Here is a 14,293-nt window from a genome sequence, read left to right as displayed (position 1 = left end):
AAACCTGGAATAAGGGTGTTATTTTTGGGACTATCATAGGTTGCACTCTGCTTTTCGCTGCTGTTATGTTTTTCTCTGCAATCATGTAAGACCTTTTTAATATTACTGATATATCGGCTTAAAGAATTCAATAATATACGATTGTGTATTGCGATACCTGCAAATTAGCAGTTTATATCACAATTTACTTCCAGTTAAAAATACTTTGAAATTTATATTTCTTTTTTTCTTGACAGGTTACGCCGTTACAAATCTCACCTCGCCAGAGACAAGTTTCTTATATGTTGGAAAAGAAAAGTGAGCACGGTTGCTTTAACTTGCATAGTGATATTATATTCGTTCTATGTTTACCATAATTCTAATTGCATTTTCCTAACAATCTGCTTTAGGTGAGCTCACTATAACTGCTTTGATATATAAATTCTTTCTTTCATGGCTTAAATATGCACAAAAACGATTGTTGCATTCAACTCTGTCCTTTTTCTGTTTTGTTTTCGCTGAGAACTTCTCATTCGGTGGCAGCAGAACTTTTACTTGCACGGCCTGCTGAGGCTTCTACATCTATTGTTCATACAAGAAGGGTATTGAGTTGTTCGGTGCGGTTTGTTTTTGCTACATCATTTGCATTTGTCTAATGGATTACGTTGAATGGCAATTTGTATTACACACCGCTTTCGGCCAACTGCTTTTGAATTACTATAATTATCATATTTTTTTCTATGAAAGCACCCAAAAATATTATTGTTCGGATTCGATTGTAGATGCTTTTTGATGACGATTAGCTATGTTTTGATTATTTTCTTGGTTCCATTATTTTTATTTCGACTGCTAATGAGATTCAATTATTTATTGATATTTCGTGTTATTTTGTAAAAGCATATGCACACTTCTACATCGGAACCTACGTTTAATTATTGTCTTCGTTAGTCCAGCCAACAAGCTTTCTAGTACAAGACTTTTTTAACTTACTTTCGAGGTGACTTTTGGTGATTTTCTTCCCATAACACTTCTCCGTGCATCATCTGAGCGAGAGCTAAAATGAACGCCTTCACGCCTGCAATAGAACCACACTGAATACTATTTTTGCTCTTCAGACAAACAGACAACCAGAAACCAAAGACTTTACAGATTCTAACCGTGTGGGGTTTCATCGTGTAATTGCTCGGTTTGCAGAACGCAGCAGAGAAAATGAGCAATCACAACCGCTTCGATTTCTTCACGAATATGTCAATATATAAAAGTCGAAAGTTCTGAAATATTTTGGTGACAATTTGCAATTGTTTAATCTAATCACGCTTTTATTTTGAAATGATTTATTACTGCCCTCTGACCATGTCGATATATCTTTAATTTATTTATGACTATATTTAAGCCATGATTTGTTACGACAAAGTGGGTTCGTTTTCTCTTATGTAAATATGTGTTTTAAAACATAAGTTTCAGTCTAATACCAGTAATCGCAGTAAACCGTCAAGAGCATTGTGCATGTGAAGTGTATTATTTGTTATCTTGTTATATGTTTTATTGTTGCTGTTATATGTACATGAATTGCTTTTATTTCAGTTTTTGCTGCAGCCCCTGCAGCGTTTTATTATTTATACTTCATGCTGCCGAAGAAATCAGCATAACCAACCCAGCATGACCAGCCAAATTAGTGTTTTAAATACGAAGAACTGTATTGTACTAAAGCGTAAGTAAAATGTTGAATTGAATATTCAGATACGCATTGGTAGTAAGGTTTTAGTGGACACTTAATTATTAATTGCCAAAACGTGTTTGATAATAATCATTTTGTTGTGAATTCTGTATTGTGTTTCTCATTATTCCATTTCCTTGCCAAAGACTTAGTTGTATTCCACATACTGTTGTTTGCCATTTATTTTTTGTAACTTATTTGTAAATGTACTGTACTTATAAGTACCGCCAGCTTAAAAAAATGCACAACTCAAACTTTGGTCCTGTAGTCTAAAGACTTTTTAACAAGATGAGGTAATACATTTATTCAGAATTATACCTTAGCTTTAATCGAAAGTACAAAGCAGGGCCTATCAGCCTTGAGTTTTGTAGGTAGTATACTAGAAGTGGGCTTGCTTTAACTTCAAATTCATTGCTATTGAACATTTTATATTTAAAGTTGTAAAATGTATAATATAGGCAAACCTAAAAAAATACTGTAACGTAAAAGCAAAGAAGCTTAGTTGTATGAGGTCTCAGGACAACCAGCAATGAACGTTCACAATGTTTATCTCAGGTTATCGAAGCTTCCGTTTTTATGATGCCATAATCTGAAGCTACAAGTACTACCGTACAAGTGCTACTTGGGTTTTTGATTTTTACGTTATAATAGCCTTGTTCTCTCAACTACTGTATATATTATACGAGCTGGATGATTGCTACAAGTAATGGTATGTAAGTTAATATGAACCACTTTTAATTAGGAAATTTCTTTAAAGAGCTGAAGTCTAAACAAAACGTCCTCTTCTCAAGAAACAAAACGTGCAGTGCAGTTATGTATCTGGTCGTGATTGCCTTCTGTAGCCTTGTTCTTCTTCTGTTATGGCGACACGTTACAAAAGTTTATGTTTGATTAAATTATCTTTTTGTCAGAGCATCGAAGAAGATATTTTCGTCATAGTTTTAAGCATTTCCCCTTGACTTGGGTAAAACCTAAAAAATCTTTCCACTTTTTTCCATAGCTTGGTATAAGTTATGTGGATACTTGAATTAATTAGTTATTAACATTTCTATTTTACGCTATACCTTGCATATTGTGATATACTGATATAGCTTGTAAGATCGCCAGCATTGGCTTTTAGTCATGAAAGTTATTTTAAGTGTTAGATGCAAAATCACACATTACATTGTATTTGTTTGTATGAAATTGAAATGTTTTTTTAAATATCTGCAAGCACCCAAGAAACATAAACCGATCAACATTGATCGTATTAGGAAAAAGGCAGTTGGAAAATGTTTTATTGTGACATTGCGTAACGCAAGACTTTCTTTGACAAATGATTAATTTATACATTTTTGATGTCACGATATTCAATTCGAAAGACGACTGATTTCCGGTTTATTACTATAGCATTTACTTCTTCTGCAAACATATACAGAAATACTTGCTTGGTATGAGTGGTTCGTGCTGAGTGGTTACTGCAACATCGCTAGTCTAACTGCTCAGACTATAGATCAAAATTGTAGGAAAACTTCGTTAATGTTGAATAACTTATATAGATCTATACAGCTACCTAAAAGCATAGTTTTAAAATTAAAAACTATAGTATTTATAATTTTTGCTATAGCCTATTTATTTTGGGTTAGAAGTGTGTGCAAGACAAAGTTAAAAAGGCAGAAGAAATTTTAATTTTTAAAATAATTCTACTTTGCTTGGAGATAAATCTAGATAACAAGAATTGTAAGAACAAACGTTTAGAATATTTCATTTCCGAGAATACTTGTTTGAATAGTATATAGAAACATAAACATTTTCTACTAATTTGTCATGACAATATTAGGAGGAACATTTAAGTCATGCATAGCTATATCAAAACCGCCTTTGCACGTGCACTTCAGTTTGCGCTGATATTAATACACTTAGGAAGGTTGACGTCAACCCAGTCTCTCCCTGATAGAGGAGGTAGGATACACTATATAAAATAATAGTACTAGACTATAGTAGTCCTAGATATAACGCGAATCCCAATGTCTCTCATACTGTATTAATCTCTCGAAAACGTATTAAACGTGATGCATATCGCTCTAAATAAAACAACAGAAACTTGTTGAAGTGTTTGTTGCCAAAACAAGTGTTAAATATATGAATGGTATCATTCACGACTTAACCAAATGGGGAAAGTTTTACTAACAATAACTGTCTTTCCGGCTATACGTATGTAAACGATTATAATTTGCAAGTGTGGCTTCAATTAACATGTTTCGTACTTACAGTTTGCATTAGCGGGGCAAGTATTTACTACAGTGGCACTAGAAATACGACGTTCGATGGGTTAACCTGTCAGAGATGGGACGCGATTCAACCACACCGACCAAACCACACGCCAGCTGATGGTGGACATCACAATTACTGCAGGTGACATGATATAAGCTATAATGTACAAAAACTTTTGCATCTTCCTCTTCTATGCCATCTCCTCCGGCGTAGGACATACGCTTTTGAAGGAAGCTTCGTCTTTGTGTTAGTTTAATTTGCGTTTAGTGTTAGGAAGTTACTTTTAAGCCTTTATAGTTATACAGAAGTTTATTTTACTTTTCATTCTGTACGTCGTCGGTGTTCATCAGTATAATTTTAGCCCGCCAAGTCGCGTCCTTCGTTCGTTGTTCACATTACACCATTCATTTCATTTAGCTCGTGTCATTGCTAACGCATTGCGTATGTCATTGTCAACAAGTCAATGCTTTAGTTTGAAAAACTTGCACATTTTTGTAAATTAAAATGGGAATGTTTTCAGTAATAAATAAAAATCTAAGGTTTGTTATGGTTAGAGTTGCCGTAATTTTTATAGCTTACAACTTCCTAAAACGTAATTAGTCTGTTAGTTTATTAAACTTACCACAAACTATTAAGGTGGAGATGGGTCCCATATTTGATTCCAAGCCTCGTGAATGAGAGTTTAATGTTTCTCATTTTCCCAAGGCAACGACACTAATCAAAATATATTGGGTGGCAACTTCTTTCATTCGACTGCCTTTTGTCTTAAAATTATACCTACCATATATTTTCACCCTGGGTGATGGTTAGGGAGCATTTCTCGAAGTCTTTACCTCGCGAGATTCGAGCGTATAAGTCTACAGTATTGATTTCCAAGCAATCGTTTTTTACTCGGCCATGGCTTTCATGCGCCAACTAAACAATTCTTACAATGGTTCACGGTCAAAGTGCACCATCGTTGCAAAAAAAAGTTTTTAAAGTCCTTAAAAAGCTGGATTTGATTGTTTCAGAAATCCCGACCAAGATCTTAGAGGCACTTGGTGTTACACAACCAATCGAAACGTTCGATTTCAGTATTGTGGAATTCCAAAATGCGGTGAGTGCCAGTTAGAAAATATTAGAAAACGTCCACAGCTATATACCTTAACACTTTATAGCATGTATATATAGTGACGTATCATGACCACTATGACTAGCTATCTTTAGAACATATAACCATTAGTTCCTAGCTTTATAAACTGTATGACATTTTCTTACATAAATTATATTGTGACCTTACAAATAACTGGGTCAACTCGGCGGCAACCACCTCCTTTTACGAAAAAACACTTTTCTTCATCACACATCCCTTATCACAACAACACAACCGTATTATAGTACTTCCAACAACCATGACCGCATAAATTCGGGATTGTTGCGAGATGCGTTTTGTGGTTATTTTTGCGTTTTCTACACCCACAACGCTGTCTTTTATAGTTACGGATTCTCAAATAATCTGGACGAGCTATGACTTAAGTCGAAGATTGGCTCGAGTACTCAGTCTCAATGCTGATCCAGAGTATGTGAGAGAAGGATCAGGTGCCAGTCGTTTCAATCAAAGTGCAAACATCACCATAGACAGTGTATTGCAATCAACGTCGCCGAATTCTGAGTACTGGAGCTTAGCGCAGGACTACGACGGGAAGCGATTCTTTTTTGCTGATTACAAGTAAGTGCATCACGCCTCCGAGCCACCACCTATCATCTCTCAGCGTATATAGTGTACGAATATAACTCAGCAGAACAGCATAAAAGCTACTTAGCAACATACGACTATTTATTCAAAGTTTAACCAGCTTATGGCAAAGCAAACTTTGTGATACGTCTGGTACATGTTATGGCGGAGTTTGCATAGTTTGAGTTTGCGTCAAGCTTCCATATCTTGTCTTACCGTATCAGATCGGAACTTGTTGGGGTTCGTCATTTCGACACAAATGCGGTGCAAACGTATCACCAAGGAATGGCGCACGGTGTGGAAGGTATGGCTTATGACTGGATGTCAGGAAATCTTTACATGGCCGATTCAGAGCTTAATTGGATAATAGCCACTGAGAGCACATTTCAATACTTTACTGTGGTCTATAAAGCAGAAGATCCAACATATGCGTTGGCACTTCATGGTGTAAAGAGGTATGACGAATAAAGAGGTATATTAATCATAGTCGCGTTATGATAAGTATATACCATCATCAACAAGAACGAAATCAAGAGATGCGCTTTATAGTTAGTACTGGTGCTAAGTAACAGTGAATATAGACATCTATACAAATTATTTTACTGCGCACTGTTGTCATATAAAATCGCGGTTTCTATTGTTCTGCACATTATTGATAATGCCATATTCACAATTTCTTGTCTTTAATTGTTTAAGATGTTTACTATGTGATCCAAATGGTTTTTCTGCTTTGCAAATGCAAGATACAATTTTGGTCATCTTGTGTGAACAGTAGGGATTGGTGATAACGGAAAACATCTCCATCAATATAAAACGATTTTTGCAATTGCAGGCGTCTGTTTTTTTCTACCTTTCGGTCGAGAGGCTCTCAGATCATTTCCACAGATTTGGCGGGAAAAGATAAGCAGGTGATCTTCTCCTATCCCGCTGTAAATGATGTTTCCGGAATAACGGTTGACTACGATGAAGATAGGTTAGTGTCAAATTGTCTATTGCAAGCTGATTCCGATCATATTGATCCTATCTGTCAAGCATTAAAACTTATTTTCTTCACTTGAATAATTTTTTCGTTTTTTGCTTTGAAGTTCTTATTAGCATAAGCGAACCATTTGTGTAAAAACAGGTTATGTGTACTTTTTTATACTAAATGTAACCAAGCATTTATGATTTTTATGATTTTGTTCTTTGGTTTTAACTTAGGCCTGTCATTTTAAATTTTTTCAATTTTTTAGAATTTATTGGACGGATTTTTTACGTAATCGAGGTTTAGTGAAATCTTCAAACTTGGATGGAACAAATGTAAAAGAAATCTATTCAAGATCAAATTCGATTTTTTGGGGAATAGCCACCTACTCGGTTTGTATATCTTATGTTTGTTAACCATATGCTGTATTTAACAATTGGTGCAACATAAATGATTAAACGTAGGTCGTTTATAAGCACCACTTAAAGCCTATATAACTGAAAAACAAAAACCAAAAGCTTTTAAGTGAAGAACAAACAAGAGCCAGGAGACTGATATAGCAATAATTTCAACTCCAAAAAGTTCAGTTTGATGGTCTCAAATATTTTTTCACTGTGATATTGCTAACCCTTTGCAGGCATCAGTAATTAAACATTATGACACGTCATTTCCTTCGTCAATGATCATAAGACCGTTTGGGGAGTGCAATAAATGTATTTGTATCGTCTACGATAAATTGAAAACAAGTTTAAACTAAACTGGAATCTATTGCAATTAAAATGCTCCTTAATTTTTTTTGAATCTGATGCTTACTCTTCACCTTTGGCTTATGTCGCTTTTATAATAAGAATTTATTTCTAAAATGTGTTACAATAGTAGTAACTTTATGCTATGTTGCTTTGCAGAATTATATTTATTTCACCGACGTTCAACCGAAGCGTGTCAATCCCGGAAGGGTGTTGTTGTATTATATTTTCTTTGTGACCAAGGCAAGAGTTAATGACAACCCAACAGTTTCCCATATAAGCACCGGCACCAAGCCTAGATCAATTGTTGTTTACCAGAAAACAAATGCAACTTCGTTGCCTTCCGGTATGATTGACTGTCTTCCATTGTATCTGAGCTGCACGTAACTTAGAAAACAAGTTCAAATTTTAATGAACTGACTAAAATAGTATCAAAAATGATTCAGATAAGAGTAGATCATAAGAAAATACTCTTCAGAAAATTTACTGTTAACGTTAGGTTTCTAAGAGGTTTGTAATCGTAATCCTTGGTGTTCTAATATACTCTCATCTTGACCACTTTGTGTAGTTTGTAAATGTTTGTTTATCCTGCTTCAGTATATCCTCAAGGAGAATGCGATGCTCCTTCGATAGCCAAATGTGCACAAATATGTTTGCCAAGACTGAATGCATCAAGAGAATGCGCATGCGCTCCAGGCTACGTGAAGACTGGCGAAACAGGATGTACACAACGTAAGTTTTAAAAGCTACAATATACTATTTGATTTCTTATCAATCATTTTCGCTTACATTATGGCCGAACTTTCAATTTGTTATTTCAGGTTTGTCGGTTTTCTTATATTGCATTCTCACACCAACATTTTCTTTAACAGTACATTTTTGCAGGTGGCCTCTTAGGGGAATCCATCTTCTTTTCCGATTCCGGACAGGCAAAAGTATTCGCAATGCCTCTTAATTCGCCAAACAATAACAGTTACACCGCAATTCCATTAGGTTAATTTTGTTAATTAATTCCAAAAACATAATCATGCCAAACGAGAAAATGTTGTAACTGTAAATTGGTTCACTATTTGTAAGTTAGATTAACTCTACTTTATTGTTTGTTTGTTTACATTCAGGAGATAATGCCGATGCCTACTATGTGATTGCAAACTTACCGAACCGATTGCTTTATTGGTATGATCATAGAAACATATCCATCTGGAAATCTAACATAGATGGATCAAATGCAACTAAGATCAACAGTGGGAAATACGGTCAGTTGAGTTTTTATGGTGTATGGACCAAGCCCTAGTTTAACCGAAGGAGTAATATTTGGAAGAGTAGATAAACCAGTTAGCGTTCGACAATGCCGTAAAACTCGCTTTTAATTTAATATTAATTTAGAGAGAAAATACAATTTAAGATCAAGAAGCTGAAAACTGTTTTATTGCAGACGTTTCGAGTTCTGCTTATAGTTCGTTATAAGTATACGTCGCAATCTGATTAAGAAGAACTTTGTAAATTTACCAAAAGTATAATTCTTCGCATTGTAACAAAGTATAGATATCGTAACATGTACCTTTCTTATGATTACAGCTCAAGCAATGACACTTGATCCTCAGACCGGTTACATTTACTTTGTTGACTTTTTGACGGATTTTATTCACGTCATGTCTGACGATGGATATTTTGTAAAGACACTCAGGAAACCTCCTGCAGACGTCAAAAATTCCACCAATATTCAGAGTATTGAACTAGATATTAAAAACAAGTAAGCTTGAATATTTTATTTCAAAAAACAAGGTACAGCATGCGATCTTTACTGATTGTAATGGTTGAGAGACAAAGATTTTGTCTCATATAACCCCAACTACTGCAGTTGTCGATGTGCACTATAAAGAAAATAAGTGCATGAAATAGATTTACAACACTTGGCCTTAAAGCACTTCTGTACCTTTACTTAATATTCAGATTTATTTATTGGACGGACACCAACAATAAGTTAGGGGAAGGAACACTTCGACGAATGCGATTTGATGGCAACGGTGAAGAACTGGTTGTTGGTGGTCTAGTCCGTCCACACGCATTGGCAATGGATTACCAATGTAACTCACGCTTTAGCTTCTTCATTTTAGCAACTAAACATTTTCTTCATTTCAACTAACGCAAATGTTGACCCTGTCACTACTTTGACTTCCAGATTAATTTTAAAGATTTTACTGAATCTTTCGCAGATGAGCGACTGTTTCTGAGCGAAGCGACTATTCCAGTTATATATGAAATACAATTTGGGGATTTGGAAAGCGTTAACGGCAGCATTCCTCCAGGAGCTATACAGCACACGTTTAGCCAACCATATAGGGTCAACAGCGGCGCTTTCATTACAGAGTAAGATTTTCATTCAAAAACAAAAAAGACGTTTAGACAAGTCAATCGATCATAACTAAGTTATTAAAGAATGTAATGAAATAATTGAGTTTCGTATTTCATCTCTTTACCATGGGCGATTTTTCACTATTATTTTTAGTTTTGGTTAATATCATTTGAAGCGATTCAAACAAGAACAAACTTTATTTGTGCTTATTTTGTAAGATTGACGGTCTTGAACAACACATTGTACATGTACGACGGCATAAATCGTAGCGTGGAATACTTCAACATATCAGCGGGCTCTTCTGCAGTTGCTCCATATGGCCCACGTGAATTTTTTACTGTGCGATCCTTGCAAGTGTTTAGTACAAGCTACTACGCCCAATATATAGGTAAAAAGAAACATGTTGGTAATTAAACATAATGTATTTCGTTTAATAAATGTTTCTACTTAACGTTGCAACAAAATTTCAAAATATGTTTTTTTAGGTTCACAATCTAATCCTTGCGCCTCCAGTGCTGATCTCTGTCCTGATCAACAATTTTGCCTGGCCGGAGCGCCACCGGGGTCCAACTGCTTTTGTGGAGATCGTTTCAAAAAAGTTGGAAAACGATGTGTTGACGAAGCCGCTCATGCGAGAAATGGTATAAAAATCCAGTGTTATAAGTTTTTTCGAAAACTCCTTCAATGCTTGTGAGCTGTGACCTATTAAGTCCGGTTAATGGTTTCCAATGTTTTAAGTTGATACACCGTGGGTTCTTCATCGTGTTTTTAATGATATTTTTCAAGAAGCTTTGTTGCGATTTTGCAGAAATTCCTCCAACTCATGGCAACACTTGCCCAGAGAACATTATTCAACAGCTTCCGCCTTGTTATAATATGACTGACATAACCTGGACACCACCAACTTGGACAGACGACAAAACCGGTAATTAAATTGAATTGTCTAATCTTAATCCGTTATCTGGGCCGTTACGCCTGACTTATAAAGGACCATTGTTTTTTTACGAAACTAAATTATTTGAATGATTACGACCCGAACGGAATAAACACACATACCGCCGCAGTAAAAATAGCAAACATGTAATACATGTATCCTTGTATTGAATGCAGATTCTAGCGCACTTGGCATAACCACGCCGTCTGTTTCGCCACCGGTTCTGTTAGGGCCAGGTTTACATGACTTTGCGTACACAGCAACCGATGAACACGATAACATCGGCCACTGTGCTTTCACTGTTACTATTAGCGGTAAGTGTAAAATCAGAATTTTTTTTAAATCTGTTTTTATATCAATAAGTCAATCTTCATTATGTGGTAAATACTTTTTACCAACTTTTGTTAAACTCATCTTTTCAACTTGTAGTAACGGTGTGTGAAGCACAACCGACTCTACTTCCTCACATCCAACAGTCAGAAAGCTACTGTCTCGTTGACACCTTCGTGTACGACATTACCTGCAGAGCACAGGGTCAGCTGGTAACCTTTACCGATTTTAGTAATGTTACCCTAATCAATCGCTGCATGGAGACTGGTGTATGGGCAATAACCAACTTTCTTGGAATAACTTGCCAAGGTATGTAGTGTTCGGTACAAGTTTTAAATTTTTTATGCCTGTCGCCTGTTGGTTATGAAAGTTGTATACAAGTTATAAAAGCTTCATTATATACCCGACCGAGTTATGGGAATACGTATTTTCCAACTACAAAAATGTTTGAAAGCACCTTCACATTTTTCACAATCGATCAGTAAAATAGTTACAATGTCCATTGAATGTACTCATACTGTAGCTAGTGTATGTGTTTCTAACCTAAACTTGATCACCACCTTTCTACAGCTCCCCCATCAACTGCACCATCATCATCAACAACAACGACAACCACAACAACTACAGCAGCCACAACGACGTCGACTCCAAGCTCAAGCCAGTCAACAGCAATATCTACTGGCGCTTCCCAAGGGCCACCAGGTAAAATTACTGATTATTATTGTTAATCATAAAGTTATTAGCAAGTCCAGAAAAATTTGTCTTACATCGTGGGAGTTTCCTATAAGAACTCTCCTATAAGGCTGGAATCATGTCGATCATACTTACACAGTATAGGGCCTATACTATAGGCCAATATGGCAGCAACAGATTTCTCATAAAGTGTGTGCATTTTTATCACCAGAGCCGGTCGTGGGCAGGCGATCCAAAAGTCTTAGCGCGGGAGCGACAGCAGCCATTTGCATCCTAGTTATTGTACTTGTGGCTATACTTGCTTTCGTCGTAGTATTGCGGTAAGTTGTCGGTTTGGTAACGGAGTGGTTATAAAATAGGCTACTTGTCTCGCAATGATGCGGCTCGTGTTCAAACATTTACGATATATTGACCATTGACGACGCTTGTTCTTTGTTTAGTGTTAAAGCATTTTAAAATTCGGACAACGCCATAAAAAAATAAGATAAAAACGTTGTGTGTTTATTGGAACTTGCACAAAATCTAATTCGGTGCAAAATTATTGCTGGGTTTAAGTTGTGCTAAGATTTTCTTCAGTCCGAGATTATGATATCATACCGGAAGTGGTTTTCCGGGAGCCATTGAATTATAAAAGCTTGTTTGCAGTGTAGCACAAGTATTATGACGCTTTAGGTTTCGTCACAATGGATAGCTGTATTTGACTTAGCTATCGTCTTGGTTGGCATACGAGTCCCTCTCACTTCTGACCGTGAAGTTTGATTTTTCGGTTTACATCAATACGTAAATGTTATTTAACGTACACTTACCTATTGATAAATCGCCTGCAAAAATAATGAATACCCCGGCAGCAACAGAATACACTTTTATTATAGCCTTCAGTCGCCCAACAAATGTAATTCAGGTAATCACGTTTTAATGCACTCGTTTTACTGTATCCCCATCAACTCTCTTAGACTCGCAACCAAACCATCCCCTTTTTTAGCATAAATCTTTTTTCCGTTCGTTGTTTTTCTTCAAAAGTTGCATCATCCTGGCCAAGTTTGACCTCTGACGTATTTGTTTTCCAATTTCCGAACCAGTTCAATCAAGGTCTTCACATTATCATTTCTGATGCAGATGTTTTTCTGCACGTAGGCTATGACGTGACACAGAGTCACGTGGTTTGGTTGTCACAGTATCAAAAGTTGTACTTGACTACATTTTTATTCTACGTTTCTGCCCTATTCTGTACTGTACAATTTGTATTATGTACTGTATTGGTGTAAGTTTTCGAAATTACTTTTTAATTATGTTATTTCGTTTAGGTTGCGAAAAAGAAATCCAGGAGCTCCAATTATGCCTTTGTTTTGGAAACGAAAGGATGACTCTCTCAACGTTGATTCTAATCCTTTTGACGACCCCAATCATTACAGCGTGATGTGATTACAAAGCTTTGGTCAGATCTTAGAGCAACATTGTATGCATTTATCATTTATAAATAACTGCAGTTGATGTTTTCAAGTTTGTGTACAATTTTTTGCCAGCCTTATATAAATGCACTTTTATCGCCAACAGTAGTCTTGCCAAAAGCATCACTTTTTAGTAATGTATAATTTAATTGAAGTGTATAAGAACGAGTTTGTTGATGAATTCATACAACCCCATATACTGTTAACTTTCAAAGTTTACTAAATGTTTAGGCTCAGCGACAAAAATCTGTAAAAAAGATTTTTCTGTTAGATGTCTACAAACGGTCTACATTATGATAGCAATATTTGACAAATACATGTACGCGACAAATCTTGTTGTAAAGATATTGTGGTATTGCTCTTCATAATAAATAGTTACAATTGTAGCCTTTCACCATCTAAGACTGTTTAGCGTAAGTCAACCAAGTTCTCTTTTATGTATTTACGGCATATACTCAGTTAATGCATAAAGATTCTGAAAGCCGTGCGGTTAATCTGCATTCCAGTAATATAATTGTCTCAATAACAAAGATTGTTTTTTTTAAAGTAACTGATTGATCACTATAATGTCGAAAACCTTAAACCTATATTGACATTATCGACATTCCATTTTTTGCACGTTTTACATTCATGCGGTTAATTTCACAATAATTTTGTAAATATTAGAAATTAGATGTTCATGTTGAATAAAATACTCGTAGGTTATAAAAATCTCCTAAGAGGAGAATAATACATTTGAATTCCATTGAAATACTGAAAAGTGTCAGTCGCATAACTCTAGTTTTTGTGGCAAGAAATACATAGCATCCATTGTTGAAGGTTTGGGACAGGTGATCACCAAAGCGCCTTTTACGACTTGCACGATGTTTATGACAGTGTCGATTTGGTGGGTGGGTGTGTGTGAAATAAAATAGAACAGCGAAGGAATAGACTAGGGCTTGAGCTGCTGTACGACAAATATAGTAGTTCCAGCGCCCCAGCCCGACCCCATCAGTGTTTTATCGAAGCGGCTCGGGATGTAAGTTTCTTGCATAGTGGCTCAAGGTGTGGAACGATACGTGATAGATCTGTCTAAAGTTAACCCAAAGTATTTCGGGGCTTGACAAAAGGGCACAGGTTTGCCGTTTATATTCATTTCAAGCTCTCCTTTTGCTTCCTT

General features: G+C 35.9%; 1 protein-coding gene and 1 long non-coding RNA gene across 3 annotated transcripts; both read left to right on the top strand.

Annotated features, from left to right (window-relative positions):
• Positions 1-4: 4 nt before the first annotated feature.
• LOC143460605 (uncharacterized) lies at positions 5-1,955 on the top strand. The gene is made up of 3 exons (XR_013117914.1): positions 5-85; positions 237-297; positions 1,095-1,955. It is a non-coding gene; the product is annotated as an uncharacterized LOC143460605 (long non-coding RNA).
• Positions 1,956-3,480: 1,525 nt separating this feature from the next.
• Positions 3,481-13,845, top strand: LOC143461282 (uncharacterized). 2 transcript variants are annotated; one of them, XM_076959145.1, is made up of 22 exons: positions 3,481-3,637; positions 3,949-4,090; positions 4,960-5,045; positions 5,426-5,657; positions 5,888-6,118; positions 6,496-6,636; positions 6,896-7,019; positions 7,533-7,719; positions 7,971-8,105; positions 8,259-8,366; positions 8,492-8,629; positions 8,952-9,126; positions 9,327-9,460; positions 9,590-9,743; positions 9,948-10,117; positions 10,215-10,370; positions 10,538-10,654; positions 10,840-10,977; positions 11,093-11,302; positions 11,564-11,695; positions 11,898-12,006; positions 12,991-13,845. In XM_076959145.1, exons 1-22 carry the CDS (start codon positions 3,532-3,534, stop codon positions 13,106-13,108), a joined length of 3,243 nt encoding a protein of 1,080 aa, XP_076815260.1. In that variant the 5' UTR covers positions 3,481-3,531; the 3' UTR covers positions 13,109-13,845. The 2 variants fall into 2 exon arrangements, with proteins under 2 accessions (XP_076815260.1, XP_076815261.1); XM_076959146.1 differs by lacking the exons at positions 8,952-9,126; positions 9,327-9,460.
• The last annotated feature ends 448 nt before the right edge of the window (positions 13,846-14,293 follow it).

This window comes from Clavelina lepadiformis, chromosome 5 (assembly GCF_947623445.1).
Source record: "Clavelina lepadiformis chromosome 5, kaClaLepa1.1, whole genome shotgun sequence".
In the NCBI taxonomy this organism is placed as follows: domain Eukaryota; kingdom Metazoa; phylum Chordata; class Ascidiacea; order Aplousobranchia; family Clavelinidae; genus Clavelina; species Clavelina lepadiformis.
This window is presented reverse-complemented; position numbering and strand designations above follow the sequence as displayed.